Source organism: Silene latifolia, chromosome 2, assembly GCF_048544455.1.
Source record: "Silene latifolia isolate original U9 population chromosome 2, ASM4854445v1, whole genome shotgun sequence".
In the NCBI taxonomy this organism is placed as follows: domain Eukaryota; kingdom Viridiplantae; phylum Streptophyta; class Magnoliopsida; order Caryophyllales; family Caryophyllaceae; genus Silene; species Silene latifolia.
The window spans coordinates 24,571,225-24,582,922 of record NC_133527.1 but is presented as its reverse complement, the minus strand read 5'-3'; the positions used below and the strand labels follow the sequence as shown (position 1 = coordinate 24,582,922).

General features: G+C 42.0%; 1 protein-coding gene across 1 annotated transcript; it reads right to left on the bottom strand.

Annotated features, from left to right (window-relative positions):
* Window positions 1-761: 761 nt before the first annotated feature.
* Window positions 762-1,331, bottom strand: LOC141637440 (uncharacterized). Its single transcript, XM_074446919.1, has one exon. It carries the CDS (start codon window positions 1,329-1,331, stop codon window positions 762-764), a length of 570 nt encoding a protein of 189 aa, XP_074303020.1.
* Window positions 1,332-11,698: the final 10,367 nt, after the last annotated feature.

Genomic DNA, 11,698 nt, shown 5'->3' with positions numbered 1-11,698 from the left:
ATAATCACATAATCACTACCAACACAACAAATCATAAAAACCCCCAATCCCAAAATTAGGGTTTAAACAAAGTCAACCAAACGCTATAAAATTGGTATGTAGGACTTACCCTTGACGCAAGGAACACTATGATGCAAAGAACAATGAAATCCGACACCTCTAGCTCCGGAATTTGCTAACGATGCGATGACAGACAAACTACGTAACTCCTTTTCTCCTCACTTAGGTTTTAGAACATATAAAAGAAACTAAGAAAAGTGACGGACAACCTTTTATACTTATCTCGCATCATTTAACAAAACCCGACAAAATATCCTCAGAAACCGCTACTCGATCGAGTACCCAAGGTACTCGATCGAGTACCCCCCTACTCGATCGAGTACCCCAGCTACTCGATCGAGTACCCAACAGGTCAGAAACTATTTTAAAACGCAACTCACCCTTACTCGACAGAGTAAGGCCTACTCGATAGAGTACCTAAAGACTTATAAATACGGAGTATTACAGGCTGACCCACTAGGGACTGACCCGACCCCTCTTTTACGATGTAACTCAGCGAGAGTGCGAGGCCGAGACCCCCACCAATCAGGGAATTTATTTTGCTTAAGGAAACAGGAGGTAAAGTCTTGGCTATAGACGGTACAGTGACTACAGTAGAGTTTCCGTCGTTCAAGCTTTTCAGCTTCACGAATAGCCTTCCAATCAGCAGGGGTGCGTGACGCACCGGGGACAGCAAAAACAACAACGTCCGGTGTATCGGGTTATGCCGAGGCCGACCCTAATAAAAGTCGTTCAGCTTGTAAAGCGGCATGATAGCCGCGATTAAGGGTGGGGAGAGGGTCGAGTTGAAATTGTTGATTACGAAGATTACCATATAGAGTACTATCAAGACCCATGAAAAATTGGTGAAGGCGTTCATTATCAAGGCGTTTAACCGCTTGAGAAGCGATGTCACAAGTACAGCGGCCACATTTACAAGCAAAAGGGGGTTCGTAAATCGCAAGAGCGTCCCACAACGACTTAATCTTCCCATAATACGAGGTAACGGACATACCTTTGAGTTGTTTGCATTCGGCAAGTTCAGTTTTGAGGGAATGGATCGACGTACCATCAACCACGGCAAAACGCTCTTCCAAATCCTTCCACAAAATGGCAACATCTTCTACATACGGAACGCTTTCAAGCACAGAGGGGTCAATCGTATTACGGAGCCATTGAACAATGGTGCAATGGACGACCTCCCATTGTTCAAGCATGAATTTGTCAGTAGGTTTTGGGTGTGGAATAGAACCGTCACAAAAACCAAATTTGCGATGAGATTTAAGAGACATTCACATAGAACGACTCCAATCGTCATAGTTAGGACTCGTTAATTGTACTTGGGAAATTTTTAAACTCGGTAAATCACCAGATCCGAGAAAAAATGGAGAAAGAGGGTCGATTTTTTGTGGGGGATCGATGTTTGTTGTGATTGTATCAGTATTTGGTTGCACAACTTCGTTGCCTGCCATGGCTAGAATTGGAGAGACGGCGTTAGGTTTTGAGAGAAAATTTTGACTGGCTCGATACCATGTTACGTTTGTGAAATCTATGTTGCCTTTTCATTAGAAATCTCAGCTTAAATAGGTACATGAATCCTAATAATAAGGATGACCAAATCATAGAGAATATCTCCTTAATAAACATAGCCTAATATTATGATATAAGATAATATTACGATATTATACGATATGCATTCCTAATATTGTTGAATCGTATATATTTTTTTTGGTTCAAATAAGCACACTTATGTCGCGGGTGAGAATGTAATACTCCGTATTTATAAGTCTTGGGGTACTCTATCGAGTAGGCCTTACTCTGTCGAGTAAGGGTAAGTTGCGTTTTGGAAAAGTTTCTGACCTGTTGGGTACTCGATCGAGTAGTTGGGTACTCGATCGAGTATCCTAGGGTACTCGATCGAGTAGTCGGTTTTACGGGAAGTTTTCTCGGGTTTTGTTAATTATGCGATTAAGGTATATAAGCTTTGTCGTCATTATTCTAAATCACTTTTGCAAAACCTAAATTACTGTTTAAGAGAGAAAGCAAACAAGTTCATCTTCTTAATCGCATTCTTAGCAATTCCCGAAGTTTGGAAGGTCAGTTCTTAGCGTTGATTATACCGTTGAGGTCCTTGCGTCGAGGGTAAGATCTATGTACCCTTTTATTGTGTTTCCTTTGATTTGGTTAAACCCTAATTTAGAGATTTGGGGGTTTATGTGTAGTATGTGATTTGGTAGCCTTTATGTGTTGTATGATAGGAGGAGGGTTCATAGAGGAGGCTTTTTGATTCAGCAGTAGAGACCGTCTGATTGTGTGCTTACCAGGTAGGATTTCCTACACAGTATTAGTCCCATAATGGGGTATTGGTTGATGTATTGTATTTGGTTGTTTGATATAGTAATTGTATTGTGATTGTGGTTGTGATCGTTGTTGATGGTTCGCGAGGCGTGGCCTCGGCTGAGTGGGGTCACTTGCGGGAGTGGCTTCACGCCCTAGTTTCGCCTTACGTGGAACCCGCCACGAAGGGATGTGCACATTAATGGACGGGGTTGCCGCTCACTATGTGGAGCGGGGATTTGGTGGGTACGGCTGCGGTCCCCCATCGCGGTGGCTGGTCCAAAGTGGACGATCGATGATTGGGATGATTGGATTTGGCGTGATTGTGTGTGTGTGACGATTAAGTCGTCTGTTTATCTTATTGTTATTATAATTTGAATTGTGTGATTAGTATGCGACCCGGTGTTGTTTTGTAAACCTGCGGTGATCCATTCGGGGATGGTGAGCAGATATTGAGCAGGTATTGAGATGAGTACTGGGATAGCTGGGGTGGCCACGACATGATGATAGGAGTCTTCCGCTGTAGCTTATTAGTCATTTACATTTCAGTTAGAACAGTCAGTTGAGAACGTGTATTGCATTTTGGTTTGGTTTGAGAATTGTAACTCTTCACTAAGTATTTATATTTAAATATTGTTTCTTCATTGTTTATTTGATTATCATTGCCTCGGGTAACCGAGATGGTAATGTCTTCATACCTGAGTGGTCCTGGTAAGGCACTTGGAGTATGGGGGTGTTACAAATGGTATCAGAGCGACGATCCTGAAACCTGTAACCAATGAACCTAATGAACATAGGGAGTCAACTAAAATGAACCCGGGGTAAAAGTTGTAGGAGCTAATGCAAAGGCTTGGGAGACGTCCTAAAGTCGCGAAGTCGCCCTACAATTTTGAACCGGTCACATGGGGGGAGTATTTGTCGAGTCGTATATGTGTTTGGTTAACTTGTGTAAGAATGTGATGAAGTGTGTGTGATTGTTCGGTGTTGAAGTAGAAAGTTGAGAATGTGAAAGGAAAGTGATGATATATGGGAACTTGTTGATGAAATGATAACATGATTGGATGTTTTACAATGTGGCGTTTAATAACATGATGAAATGATCCCGTAGATCGTATGAAAAGATGCGTAACATGTTTAGTTATGATATAATGTTGTTTTATAAAGTTTAGCATGTTAGCATATGATATAGCATGCGGGTAGCGTTTCTGAATTAGCATGACTTGATCGAGTGGGACTGACTCGATCGGGTGGGTTTTTGACGATTTTGAGTTCAGAATCGAGTTTTGGGGCACTCGATCGAGTAACTAGGGGTACTCGATCGAGTAGGGGGTCACTCGATCGAGTAGCCTAGCTACTCGGTCGAGTATGTTAGAGATCGGAAGGTCTGTTTAGGGTCTGATGTTTGGGTACTCGATCGAGTATGTTGGGTACTCGATCGAGTAGCCCGTTACTCGATCGAGTATGTTTGGGCACTCGATCGAGTAGGTCCTGGGTGGCGTGTTTTCGTGTTTTGAAGTTTAGTACGTGTGTTCATATCTACCCTTTCTTATATATGTATAGTTTCAAGATGCCGCCCAAGAAGACTGCTTTGTATGCGAGAGCTGAGCTTATGACCATGGATGACATCGTTAAGATGTTAGAGCACCAGGATGCTCTTACTGAGACCCTAAAGAAAGTGAATGAGGATAAGAATAAAGATAAGGAGAAGGAGGTTGATCACTCTAAAATCAGCCTCTATATAGCGAGGTTTAACCCTAAAGAATATAAGGGAGTTGGGGAGCCTAATATTCTTGATAGTTGGCTGAGAGACATGGAGAACATATTATACTTGGTTCACTGTCCTGATGAGATGAGAGTGGAACAGGCTGCGTTCTATTTGAGGGAGGCAGCTGGCAAGTGGTGGGATACAGTGAAAGTGAGTGCCAAGGAGATATATACAAACCAAGGGTTATCTGCTATACCTTGGGAGGAGTTTCGTAGGGCTGTGAGAAAGGAGTTTGTACCGGAACATGTGAGGAGTAAGTTGAGGGAAGAGTTTGACAGTTTTAAGATGATCACGAGATGTCTCGTAGCCGAGTACTACGGACAGTTCAATGAGAAGTCTAGGTATCTTTGAGGATATGGGTTTGAGTGAGGAGAACCTGGCGTTGAGGTTTGAGAGGGGGTTGACCCCTAAGATTATGGACAAGTTACCCGTGGGAGTCCTTACTGATGTGAAGGAAGCTTATGAGAGGGCTGGGAGAGCTGAGAGGTTGGTGGAGATGGCTCAGGAGAGGTTAGGTGGTGAGAAGAGGAAGTCTGAGAGCGAGGGTGGTGGCCAATCTAATCACAAGAAAGGCAACCACAATCGATCTAAGGGATTTTCTTCCTGGGTCTAGGTTCGATCTTTGGGCTTCCTTTGGGCGTGGCCGTGGAAGTGTGAGTAATAGTTGGGGAGTGACCTGCTATAGCCGTGGTGGTGTAGGCCACAAGAGACATGAGTGCACAAGTGCACCGGATCTTTCCGAGAGACTCCGCACGAGCTTCGCGAGCAACGGCACCGGTGGATCATGGCCAAACCGGGAGGTCGAGTTACAGTGGAGGCAACCGCAACTGCGGTAATTCTTATCAGAAACCACCAACGAACAACAACAACAACAATCAAGGGTCGGGTGCTAAGCCGATCACATCACCAAGATCTTGTCCGGGAGGTGGGCGGAAGACCGATGGCAAGTTATTCATGATGGAGAAGAAAACAAATTGAGGAAGATGCGCACGTTATCACCGGTACATTCCTTGTTAATGGTATTCCTACCTTTGTTTTGTTTGATTCGGGGCTTCTCGGTCGTTTGTGTCTTGAGTCATGTTAAACAGTTGGGTTTGAGAGTATATGAGTCTGTTAGTGAGCAAGTTTTCATACCTTCGGGTGAGTCAGTATCTTGTGGGAGATTGTTTAGAGATGTATCTATGATAGTTGGGCAAGTTGATCTACCCGTAGACTTGCTAGAGTTTCCTTTTGACGGTTTTGAGATGATAGTTGGGATGGATTGGTTAGGAAAGTATAAAGCTAAGATAGACTGTCATAAAAAGAAAGTGTCTTTAAGAGGTCCTAAGGGTGTTAGTGTGTCTTATCGTGGGTTTCTAGTCAAACCCAAAGTTAAGTTGATTGCAAATGTCACCTTGAAGTCTTATCGAGGAAGGATGTCCTCGATCTTGTGCCATGTGAGAGATGACCGGATAGAGAGTCCGACGGTTGATGAGATACCAGTGGTGGGAGAGTTTGCGGACGTTTTCCGAGAGGAGATTCCGGGTTGCCACCGAAGAGGGAGATATATTTCACCGTTGAGTTGAAGCCGAGGGACGGGGCCGATCTCTAAGGCACCGTACCGTATGGGTCCTAAGGAGATGGAGGAGCTTAGGAAGCAGTTGGATGATTTGATAGAGAAGGGATACATTAGACCAAGTGTATCGTCGTGGGGAGCACCAGTTCTTTTCGTGAAGAAGAAAGATGGGAGCTTGAGGTTATGCATAGATTACAGGGAGCTGAACCGAGTGACGATAAAGAACAAGTATCCTTTGCCAAGGATAGATGACCTATTTGATCAGTTGAGTGGTGCAACAGTCTTTTCTAAGATTGATTTGAGGTAGGGGTACCATCAGGTGAAGATTAGAGAGGTGGACATACCAAAGACAACTTTCACGTCAAGGTATGGCCATTATGAGTATGTGGTGATGCCGTTTGGGTTGTCCAATGCACCGGCAGTGTTTATGGATTTAATGAACAGAATCTTCAGACAGTTTTTAGACCAGTTTGTGGTGGTATTCATCGATGACATCTTAGTCTACTCTAAGACTAAGGAGGAGCATGAGGAGCATCTGAGGATCATGTTGCAAACTTTGAAGGATCATGAGTTGTATGCTAAGCTATCCAAGTGTGAGTTCTGGTTAGAGAAAGTTGCTTTTCTGGGGCATGTAATCTCTAAAGATGGGGTAGCTGTGGATCCGGCGAAGATAGAGGCAGTGACAAAGTGGGAAGCACCAAAGAATGTTGCCGAGGTTAGGAGTTTCTTGGGTTTAACTGGATACTACAGACGGTTCGTGAAGGATTTCTCCAAGATAGCTAGACTTATGACAGCGTTGATGAGGAAAGAGAACAGGTTTCGTTGGGATGAGAGTTGTGAGACGACGTTCCAAACATTAAAGGAGCGTTTTACCACAGCTCCTGTCTTAGCATTGCCTGAAGGGAGCGAGAACTTTGAGGTTTATACAGATGCCTCAAAGAATGGGTTGGGATGTGTGTTGATGCAGAATGGTAAAGTGATTGCCTATGCTTCTAGGCAATTGAAGCCTTATGAGGAGAATTACCCTACTCATGATCTGGAGTTGGGTGCAGTGGTGTTTGCTCTCAAGATTTGGAGACACTACCTTTATGGAGCAATCTTTAAGGTATTTTCTGATCACAAGAGTCTCAAGTACATCTTCACGCAGAAGGAGTTGAATATGAGACAGAGGAGGTGGATGGAGCTGATTGGCGATTATGACATGGAAATAATCTACCATGAAGGGAAGGCCAATGTTGTTGCTGATGCTTTGAGTAGGAAGAGTGTACATTCTCTGTGTACAGCTTTATCCTTGATGAGGCTGAGGGATGAGGTAGCGAGCTTTGGGATACATATGATGCAGAAAGGAGATGCCATGAGTGATATGACAGTACAGCTTGAGTTTTATGATGATATTCGAGGTAAGCAGGCTTTGGATCCTAAGATAGTTGAGTGGAGAGCTGGAGTAGAGAAAGGGACAGTGTCCCACTTTTCTATTCATACAGATGGTAGTTTGCGGTTTGATGGTAGGTGGTGTGTTCCTAATGATGAGGAGTTGAAAAAGACTATCATGACAGAGGCGCATTGCACACCATATTCATTCATCCAGTGGAGACAAGCTATACAAGGATTTGAAGAAAACGTTTTGGGCCTGGATGAAGAAAGAGACAAATGAGTTTGTGTCCGTTGTTTGACATGCCAGAGAGTTAAAGGGGAACAGCGACGACCACAAGGTAAGATTCAGTCTTTAGAGGTACCTGAGTGGAAGTGGGAATCCATTTCCATGGATTTCATTGTGGGTTTACCAAAGAGTCAACAAGGTAACAACATGATTTGGGTAATAGTAGATCGACTGACCAAGTCAGCTCACTTTGTTCCAATGAAAGATACATGGACTAAGGCACAATTGGCTATGGCGTATCGAAAGAACGTGCTTAAATTACATGGAGTCCCTAAGGACATAATGTCTGACAGAGATGCGAGGTTTATATCGAGGTTTTGGAAGGAGTTGCAGGAATCGTTGGGAACAACCTTGAAGATGAGTACAACATTTCATCCTGCGACAGACGGCGATCGAGAGAACAATCAAGACTCTTGAGGATATGTTGCGAGCTTGTGTGATGGATTTTGGTGGTAGCTGGGAGCAGAGGTTGGACTTGATAGAATTTTCTTACAATAACAGCTATCACACTAGTATTGGTATAGCACCGTTTGAGGCTTTGTACGGGAGAAGATGTAGGAGTCCAATCTGTTGGGACGATAGTGCTGAGGCAGTGGTTTTGGGACCAGAGATGGTGCATGAGATGGTGGAACAGATTAAAATGATCAGGGAAAGGATGAGAGCAGCTCAAGATCGACAAAAGAGTTATGCAGATCTACATCGCCGGGATATAGAGTTTCAGGTTGGGGATAAGGTTCTACTGAAAGTGTCTCCTATGCGTGGGGTTATGAGATTTGGGAAGAAAGGCAAGCTGAGTCAGAAGTTCATCGGTCTTTATGAGATCTTAGAGCGAGTGGGAGAGGTTGCTTATCGTTTAGCTTTACCTGCTGCGTTAGAGAGAGTACATAATGTGTTTCACGTATCGCAGCTGCGGAAGTATGTGAGTGACCCGTCACATGTGTTAGAGGCAGAGAGCTTAGAGCTGGATGAATCCTTATCATATCTTGAGGTGCCTAAGCAGATTCTAGACCGAAAGGTTGGAAAGACTAGGAGCGGTGAGACAGTTTTGCTTAAGATCCTTTGGTCTAACCACGAGACCGAGGAAGCTACATGGGAGCCAGAGGAGGCTATGAAAGAGCGTTACCCTTTCCTTTTTGACCAGGTATGTATGGTTACGGGGACGTAACCTTGTTTCTTTTAGGGGGGTAGGAGATGATCGCGAATAGTTTTTAAGAGTTTTATACCCCTTTTATATGTTGTGTCGGTATGTTTGTCGGGATGAGTTGGGTTCGTATCATGTTTTATGTGGAATTTTGTTTGATTGTTGAGTCGGGAATGTTGTGGAAGTACCTTTGTTTGGTAGTGGTTTGAACTTCGGGGACGAAGTTCCTTTTAAGGAGGGAAGACTGTAATACTCCGTATTTATAAGTCTTGGGGTACTCTATCGAGTAGGCCTTACTCTGTCGAGTAAGGGTAAGTTGCGTTTTAGAAAAGTTTCGACTGTTGGGTACTCGATCGAGTAGTGGGGTACTCTCGATCGAGTAGGGGTACTCGATCGAGTATCCTTGGGTACTCGATCGAGTAGCGGTTTTTCTGAGGAAGTTTTCTCGGGTTTTGTTAATTATGCGATTAAGGTATATAAGCTTTGTCGTCATTATTCTAAATCACTTTTGCAAAACCTAAATTACTGTTTAAGAGAGAAAGCAAACAAGTTCATCTTCTTAATCGCATTCTTAGCAATTCCCGGAGTTTGGAAGGTCAGTTCTTAGCGTTGATTATACCGTTGAGGTCCTTGCGTCGAGGGTAAGATCTATGTACCCTTTTTATTGTGTTTCCTTTGATTTGGTTAAACCCTAATTTAGAGATTTGGGGGTTTATGTGTAGTATGTGATTTGGTAGCCTTTATGTGTTGTATGATAGGAGGAGGGTTCATAGAGGAGGCTTTTTGATTCAGCAGTAGAGACCGTCTGATTGTGTGCTTACCAGGTAGGATTTCCTACTCAGTATTAGTCCCATAATGGGGTATTGGTTGATGTATTGTATTTGGTTGTTTGATATAATAATTGTATTGTGATTGTGGTTGTGATCGTTGTTGATGGTTCGCGAGGCGTGGCCTCGGCTGAGTGGGGTCACTTGCGGGAGTGGCTTCACGCCCTAGTTTCGCCTTCTGTGAAACCCGCCACAGAAGGGATGTGCACATTAATGGACAGGGTTGTCGCTCACTATGTGGAGCGAGGATTTGGTGGGTACGGCTGCGGTCCCCCACTGGCAGGGCTGGTCCAGTGGACAGTCAGTGATTGGGATGATTGGATTTGGCGTGATTGTGTGTGTGTGACAGTTAAGCTGTCTGTTTATCTTATTGTTATTATAATTTGAATTGTGTGATTAGTACTGACCCCGGTGTTGTTTTGTAAACCTGCGGTGATCCATTCGGGGATGGTGAGCAGATATTGAGCAGGTATTGAGATGAGTACTGGGATAGCTGGGGTGGCCACGACATGATGATAGGAGTCTTCCGCTGTAGCTTATTAGTCATTTACATTTCAGTTAGAACAGTCAGTTGAGAACGTGTATTGCATTTTGGTTTGGTTTGAGAATTGTAACTCTTCACTAAGTATTTATATTTAAATATTGTTTCTTCATTGTTTATTTGATTATCATTGCCTCGGGTAACCGAGATGGTAATGTCTTCATACCTGAGTGGTCCTGGTAAGGCACTTGGAGTATGGGGGTGTTACAGAGAATCAAACCCCCAACTTTATGGTTGAAATAAGAGAGCTCTTACCACTAACGCTAACTCTTGTTCCTTTATTAAATCGTATATCACGTTGGGTTTGTACATTAACGACGGCTAAATTCATGGCTCTAGGCTATAGCTAAAGGGGTTAGAAATAGGAGCCTAGAAATAGACTGGGAAAGAGGTTACAATGAGCTCATTATTATTAACATGGACATGTTTGCACTTTGCATGAGAAAAACTACTCTTTTCGTTTCTCTGGAATTGTCCCAATTTTTAGGATTTGTGAGGATTATTTTAATCAAATTCCAAAGAATCGAAGAAAGTAGTTCTTATCTAGGTAGCACCAAAACGGACATGGAGACGTAACACAACATCCCATAAAATTTAGGACACGGGACACGTTAATTAAATTTAATAAAATATATATTTGATAAGTGCATATTTTATACATTTTAACCCCTTATATTAGTTTGATTTTACATATCATTTAGCACTTATCAAAGTGTTTTTAAGCTAATATTGTGTTTCTAGTGCAATTGTGTGTTCAAGTGTGTGTTGTAGGAAAATGAGCTAAATGAGCTAAAGTGCTATAAAATGTGTCAACACTAGAAGCAAGACTAAGTATGAGAGCAAGATTGGACTAAGTGTTGGAAGTGTATGGATTTTGCATGAAGAAAGTGTTGGATCAAAATGAAAATGCAAGCAAAGTCAATATGCAAGTCAAGCCCAAATTCAAAGTCCAAATTATGGTGGAAAATATTGGATGCTAAGAAGCTTTGGATGCTAATATCACATTTAACCATGTGATTAAAGAGACATTAAGAATTTGCATGGGATTCCTTTTGGCAATTACTCAAGAATTGAAGGAAAATTAAGAGTGTGTTTAGAATGCCATTTTGGGATTCCTCTACAAAGTTTACTCCCTTATTTCCTATATAAGAGGTGCTAATCTCACACATCTTTTACACCATTCTTACACATATTTCTATTCCAAAATTCTCTCTAAATATTAGTAGTTTAGTTTAGTTTAGTTTAGCTTATATTAGTTTATTACAATATTTCTATTATCAAGTTCAAGATTTATTCCAAGTTATTTCCAAATTATTTCTATTTGCAATTATTCTTCTATTTCCATTCAAGGTAATTCTATCTTTATTTTAATTATGTTATTTATCATTTCATTTAGCATTAGTTTAGTTTATATTTTCACAATGTTAGAATAATTTACCTTTGTGTAGGGAATAAAGGAAGCCTTGCATGATTAAGTAATATGTAAATGTCAAAATAAGGATAAGTTAATATTGTATAATTGTTTCTATCACATGTTTGCACCTTAATGTTTAATCTATGATTAAAGGCCTTATTCATTGGTTAAGTTTGTTCATTTATTCTAAAAGTCGAGAGGCACGGAATTGAATTAGACTAATTATGTGTAGTAGGAAGACCTAGTCATGGACGAGAGTTTCTCTAGGATCCGGTCTATGGTTGACACTAATATCGTAAGGTGGGTGTCTTTAAGCCTAAATATTTATCGTATAATCAACTTCCTAATTTGACATGAGCATTTACATAATTAGCATGTGTGACCCGACCTCCCTAGACATTTTCTTTATTATTGTTTTA

Bases quoted from the DNA above. Each gene is read 5' to 3' on its own strand.
- LOC141637440 (XM_074446919.1), bottom strand. From the start codon at position 1,331: ATGTCTCTTAAATCTCATCGCAAATTTGGTTTTTGTGACGGTTCTATT.